This window comes from Maylandia zebra, linkage group LG3, assembly GCF_041146795.1.
Source record: "Maylandia zebra isolate NMK-2024a linkage group LG3, Mzebra_GT3a, whole genome shotgun sequence".
Classification (NCBI taxonomy): Eukaryota; Metazoa; Chordata; class Actinopteri; order Cichliformes; family Cichlidae; genus Maylandia; species Maylandia zebra.
Genome location: NC_135169.1, coordinates 18,291,028 through 18,297,998, shown reverse-complemented (window position 1 = coordinate 18,297,998; position 6,971 = coordinate 18,291,028). Strand labels below are relative to the sequence as shown.

The window sequence follows — 6,971 nt, the reverse complement described above, 5'->3', positions numbered from 1 at the left end:
TTCCTGTTGCATCATTTTTTGACAATGATTTTTAGGCTTTTCCCAAAAATCGTTGGTTTTCTTCTAACTATGTGACATCCATAATTTCCTAACATTACGTAGTCCATATATATCCAATATGATTTTACACCCTCAATAAATACAAAGTATGACCTAGTAACAGAAAAAAATCTGATATTTCAATAAGGAACAGTCAGCATTTCACAAACATTACACTTGTTTTGAGAGAGTGAAAGCTATCACAAAAGGACAGAAGCTGTAGCTGCCTAGTGAAAACATTTTCTGCTCTCCATTATTTATGGAAGCATCACTTCATTCATTATTGCAGACAAAACAAAAAAAAGAGACAAATCAAATAAAACTTGAAAATGCTACAAACAAAAATAAGCAAAAGAAAACTGTAAAAAAAAAGACCCTGTTGAATTTTAGTGGTATTTGATGAGGGTGTTGACTGAGCATCCACCCATCTCTAAAGAAACAACAGTTTCATGTGTGACTGATGGTGCCAACAGTGTTTTTTTAATGGGAGTTGGTACAGTAGCACATGAGGAAGTGAGGCTGATACAGTGACTTTGTAAACACTCTCACATTACAGCAAATATTATAATGATACTTCTCTCATGACAACTTGCCATCTAAAACTAACTATTTTCCCATAAGGGGGAAGATGGTCTCCAGAGCTGAGAACATTCATGAGCTTTCTCTTTAAGGTGTAAACTGTAGTAGGATAAATGATATCCTACTACAGTTGTCAAATCAAATCGTATCAAATCTGATTTGCTTTCAAAGTGTTCATTTCCTTTTTTTTAAACTGTCTATTTTATGGCTGTTCTTTATTGATCTGTTACCCATTTTAGGTATTTTGTTTTTTATAGAAATACTCAGATATCACCATTATCAGATTATTCTGTTATTATATGTTACCTTATATATGTAATCAAAGTAGTTGAATTAGAATACTGCTGTAGATCATATTATACCCTTTTATATAGATTGTGTGATCTGTATGTAGTTTAGTTCTCATTATACTTTTGAGTTAAAAGAACATATTCACTTATTAGTTTATTAGATAAGTGTGCATCACTCTGTATCCTTGATCTGCTGTGAATGTATTACACTGTTTTCGTGACATGCTTTACTGTTGAATCATAAAAAGAAAGATTGTTCAGGAGACTCTGTGTCTAAGACAGGGGAGATAGACCACATTCCATACCCCCACTTTACAGAGAGCAGAGAAAGACAGGGAGCCGAGGTCATAACTTAGGCGCCGTAACAGAGAAAGAATGTGAATGTTTGGGCTTTTACGACTAGGTGGGGGCCACTAGCGGCTATAAGAAGCTGAGTAACACGTCACCATTTCGAGACTGCTGTGACCCTCTTCAGGCATGTCTCCCCATCATGATGGTTCTAAATGCTCTTTGTGTTGAATTGTATGGAAATAAATGATTGTTGATTGAGCATTTATACACCGAGTATTGTCCTTCCTTCAGCCCAAAGATTCAAAGAATTGGGAGATTTCAACACCATGAAGCACTTGGGTGTGACACTGAGACCAGTGGAGAAACATACATGGGAACAAGACTGACGGGGAGATAGAAAGAGAACACCGAATGCAGAGACAAGACTAAATGGAAAGGATAAGGCTGACTAAACATGGGACATGAAAACTCCCCTGTTCCGTTCTCCATGATAACAGAAACCTACAGACTAAAAAACAAAACTAAGAAGACCTAAGAAAACAAATATAAACAGAGGGATCACAACTGTAAACCAAAGCGAGGAACAGAACCGAGCGTGACATCTTTGTTGACAAGCAGTCAATAAATGAAATTAAACATCCATGAAATTCAAGCTGGGTGGAGAGAATTGCGTAAGGTTGGTAAAGACAGGGGTAGTGAAGCATGGAATCAAAACATACTTAAGTATTTTTAGTGCATCTCTTCCTGGTATAGAAATGTAAATATAAGAAAGTGTATATAAGTGTTCATCACCAGATGAGGGGTGAAGCTACAGGCTGACACTTGAAAGAGGAGAAGACATTCTACAGACAGGTATGTTACAAATATGCTGAGGATCTTCTATCCTTTCTTTATCAAACTGCTAATCACTTTTGTTAATGTGTTTCTTACAGAGACACTAAATATCATCATGAAGCTGCTGACTGCATCTGCACTTCTCTGTGCAATGATGGCTCTGACCGCTGCTCAGGGTAAGTATAAAAGTATATAACTAGTATCATACTGAATGTTGTGCATGTCAATGGGCTATATACAGCTGTCCAAATAATAAGATCTATTTTTAAATACATGTTTTTAAAAATAGAAATCTAAAGGAAGAAAATGATACATTTTCCAGTTGAAATTTGTTGAAAAGTAAAACTATTGCCAATAAAACACAAGTTAATGACCATAATTATAATTATTCCAGTAAAGGGGGAATTGAGTCAGCATTTTATCACACAATATGTTTGCTTTCTCTTGTCAGATGAGTGCTATGTTCTCAAGAAGTCCTCATCATGTCCCACTGGTTGGACTGAGTCCAACAACAAATGTTACTTCTATGTTTCTACACCCTTACCCTGGGGTGATGCTCAGGTAATAACATCAGGACTCACCAGTTACTGTGACTGTGTTTCTTTGATTCTTTAATATTTGGATAAGAGCTTATAATAATATTTTTTAATATTATATTAAACATTTTTATATTGACAATTATTAAAATGTTATCAAAGCCAATGTACTGTTAAAATTTGTCTAAAATGATAATAGTATGTATTGATCATTGTTAATGTTATCATTTATTGAATTTTAATAATGCTATCATTTGTTCAAATATGTATATATGTCATATATGGCTTTACTTTTTAACAAGTAAACAGTAACAATATATTAGTAAACAAGAAATACAAACAAAGAAGCAAACAAACGAAAGTCTCCAGTTCCTCCTTCCTTCTCCGTTCCTACAATTTATGCCATGGATAAATCACCTGTCAATTTTTGCTTCAATTAAAACCAGTTCTTATATGTACTGTGAAATATGCACCCAAGCTTATAATAGCAAATATTATTTTTTAATTTATAAAAATAATGCTAATTATTGCAGTAAATGGTTTAAGCCACCAACATTAACTGCATGAAATAATTCTGAATGATAAATGATTGTAAATGTATTAATCATTAGTCCTTTCAATATAATAATTTTTTAAAAACGTTATTTTTTATTACTTGTTGAATGGTAAGCTATTAATAAAAGGTCAGATAATTAAAATCAATAATTTTGTCAGTCAATGTAAATATTTCTTAGTATGTTTTATTATTATTTGTATGTTTGTGGTGGTGTAATCATGAAGGTTGTTTTATAAATCTTCTGTAACTCTTCTGTCTTTTTGTTTACTGTAGAGAAACTGTCAGACCATGAGTGCAAACCTTGCATCTGTACAGAGCCTTGGGGAATACCAGCTGATTCAGAGGGTGATATCTAATGGGGGTAAAGCTAATGGACGAACATGGATTGGTGGTTCTGATGGTCAACAGGTATGCCAGTCTGCCAGTTAAAACATAAATCTATCCACTGGATATTTTACTTATTTCTCATTCTTATCTTTTTTTTCATTGCCATATAATTCCATATATCTTGTTTCATATATTTGATATCTTCAGTTTCTATCTACAATGTCGGTAGTAGTGAAAGTAAAGCCAAACCAATAAATGAGAAGGTGTGTCCAAACTTGGTAGTCAATGTATAATGTTAACACTTAGTCCCCCGGAGAGCAGTCATTTTGGTTTTCTACCTTAGACCCCTGCGGAGTCATCATTTTGCGTTTCTACCTTTAAAAGCCGGAGAGCAGTCAGTCAAATGCTGGAGTCATTCATATGTATATTAGGTCGTTACCTAGGAATTCTGGAGGGAGGGGAGTGGGGGTGAGTGATTGAGGGGGTGGGGGAGTGGAGTGTTGCATGATGTCTTGGAAGCGGTTTCGTGCCATAGTTCCAATTATCTGTGGGTTTCCCAGGTTTGCTGACCAGCAGTCATTTACCGATGGAACCCTGTAAACCCCCCGCAAGATGACAATTGCAATAAATGCCATTAGTTCAGGGAGGTCCATGAACCAATGAACATGCTCCATGCACCACTCAGCAGGCCATTTGTAAATATGTGTACAAATGGTTGGTTTTTTGTACTGTTTTTATCAATAAATGTCAGCAACAAAGGACATACAAAGGACATGTGTTGATTTCTCCCTAAGATGGCAAACTGAAACACTGAAACACTCCACTCCCCCACCCCCTCAATCACTCACTGAGTGATTGAGGGGGTGGGGGAGCTGCTAAAAGCGGTGAGCTTCCTTTTGTGTTTCATCTTGATGCATTCTCAATCATCCAGGGAAACAAATCTCCAAAAGTCACCAACTTGGAGTGTTTCAGTTTGCCATCTTAGGGAGAAATCAACACACATGGGTGTATGTCCTTTGTTGCTGACATTTATTGATAAAAACAGTACAAAAAACCAACCATTTGTACACATATTTACAAATGGCCTGCTGAGTGGTGCATGGAGCAAGTTTTGGGTGGCTTGCGACCTAAAATCCAAGTACACAGATGCAAAAAAAAATCAGGCCACTGTGCGATGTGTTCACTGCTACAGGTACACATGTGGTAAATGCAGACGACAGATACCGTGGCAGTGCCAGGATTGTGAGTGATTGCTGTTAATGTTGAAATGTACTCACTCACTTTTTATCATTATTTGTAAATATGTGTACAAATGGTTGGTTTTTTGTACTGTTTTCATCAATAAATGTCAGCAACAAAGGACATACACCCATGTGTGTTGATTTCTCCCTAAGATGGCAAACTGAAACACTCCAAGTTGGTGACTTTTGGAGATTTGTTTCCCTGGATGATTGAGAATGCATCAAGATGAAACACAAAAGGAAGCTCACCGCTTTTGTTGCTGCCATAAATGCCATTAGTTCAGGGAGGTCCATGAACCAATGAACATGCTCCATGCACCACTCAGCAGGCCATTTGTAAATATGTGTACAAATGGTTGGTTTTTTGTACTGTTTTTATCAATAAATGTCAGCAACAAAGGTCATACAAAGGACATGTGTTGATTTCTCCCTAAGATGGCAAACTGAAACACTGAAACACTCCACTCCCCCACCCCCTCAATCACTCAGTGAGTGATTGAGGGGGTGGGGGAGCTGCTAAAAGCGGTGAGCTTCCTTTTGTGTTTCATCTTGATGCATTCTCAATCATCCAGGGAAACAAATCTCCAAAAGTCACCAACTTGGAGTGTTTCAGTTTGCCATCTTAGGTAGAAATCAACACATGTCCTTTGTATGTCCTTTGTTGCTGACATTTATTGATAAAAACAGTACAAAAAACCAACCATTTGTACACATATTTACAAATGGCCTGCTGAGTGGTGCATGGAGCAAGTTTTGGGTGGCTTGCGACCTAAAATCCAAGTACACAGATGCAAAAAAAATCAGGCCACTGTGCGATGTGTTCACTGCTACAGGTACACATGTGGTAAATGCAGACGACAGATACCGTGGCAGTGCCAGGATTGTGAGTGATTGCTGTTAATGTTGAAATGTACTCACTCACTTTTTATCATTATTTGTAAATATGTGTACAAATGGTTGGTTTTTTGTACTGTTTTCATCAATAAATGTCAGCAACAAAGGACATACAAAGGACATGTGTTGATTTCTCCCTAAGATGGCAAACTGAAACACTCCACTCCCCCACCCCCTCAATCACTCACCCCCACTCCCCTCCCTCCAGATAGGTAACGACCTAATATACATATGAATGACTAGCCAATTTAGCTTCCACTTCCACCATTTGACTGCTCTCGGGTTTTATAGGTAGAAAGGTAGAAGCCTGGGGATGCTTTAAAGTGCAGTTTCGTTAAAAAACGATTTCTTATTTTTAACTTTTTTCTGTTCTGTAGGAGGGTTATTGGTTTTGGATCGATGGAACACGTTTCCAATACACAAACTGGTGTCGGGGGGAGCCTAACAACTTGGGCAGCGAGCATTGCATGGAAATGAATTTTCCAGGTATAAAATTGTAAATAATATATACAAGTGCTATTGTCATTATACATAAAACCAAAAAAAAACCAAAACATTTTTCTCATATATTCTATATTTTTGTGTCCATGCAACAAAAATTTCAGTTAAAGTTGATTTTTGGTGCTTACAGGAGACCTGTGTATGAATGATATCTCTTGCCAGTCCCGATTCCCTTCTGTCTGCATTAAGAGTAAGTGATGATTCCTGGGCTGACATGAAGGCACGTCATCTGAAAAAGAAAGAAATCTTCTCATATATCACTCAAAATATCTGTTTTCACATCTTTACCTTTTTCTTTTGCTGTAACGATGCATAAGGAATGAAGCGACAAGTGACATAAAATAGTGTGATTGTGTCTTTTAAAAGGAGCAATTGAAATGTGTAATGGAAAGAATGCTTTTAGCAAAAACTTAAAAACAAAACTTTTTTTCTCTTCTGCATCATTAAACTATTAAGCATTGAATCAAACTGGTCTGTGAGTATCTGTGTTTTTGTGTAACATTATGTAAGCTTGGAGTTCAGTTTTTAAACACTCACTGATTAGATTAACTCACTGATAGATTAACCCACGTATAAATCTTCTTGAAACTACACCAATTTCTCTTGAAGTTACTTTAATCTTTTTAATCTGATGCTATTTGCTTCTGTGTCCTGTTTCTGCTTTTGATGGCATCACCACACACGAGCATGCAATTAGACACTCACACACACACACGATGAGGTCTCCTTTAAATAAGTCTGCCCTCTTTTGCTTCCCTCGTCCCAAACTTTTAGTTTCACCTAATAGTGCTAAATTTCAGAAATAACTAAATATTTTGCTAAAGCTTTTGTACATTGTCATACTTGTTAAGATACAACCTTGCACCCTTTTCACAAACCTCTA

General features: G+C 36.6%; 1 protein-coding gene across 1 annotated transcript; it reads left to right on the top strand.

The window, feature by feature from the left end:
* The first annotated feature begins 1,963 nt into the window (after positions 1-1,963).
* Positions 1,964-6,556, top strand: LOC112433002 (ladderlectin). The gene is made up of 6 exons (XM_024801368.2): positions 1,964-2,051; positions 2,132-2,209; positions 2,485-2,594; positions 3,399-3,533; positions 5,965-6,073; positions 6,219-6,556. The coding sequence occupies exons 2-6, from the start codon at positions 2,149-2,151 to the stop codon at positions 6,284-6,286; spliced, it is 483 nt and encodes a 160-aa protein (XP_024657136.2). The 5' UTR covers positions 1,964-2,051; positions 2,132-2,148; the 3' UTR covers positions 6,287-6,556.
* The last annotated feature ends 415 nt before the right edge of the window (positions 6,557-6,971 follow it).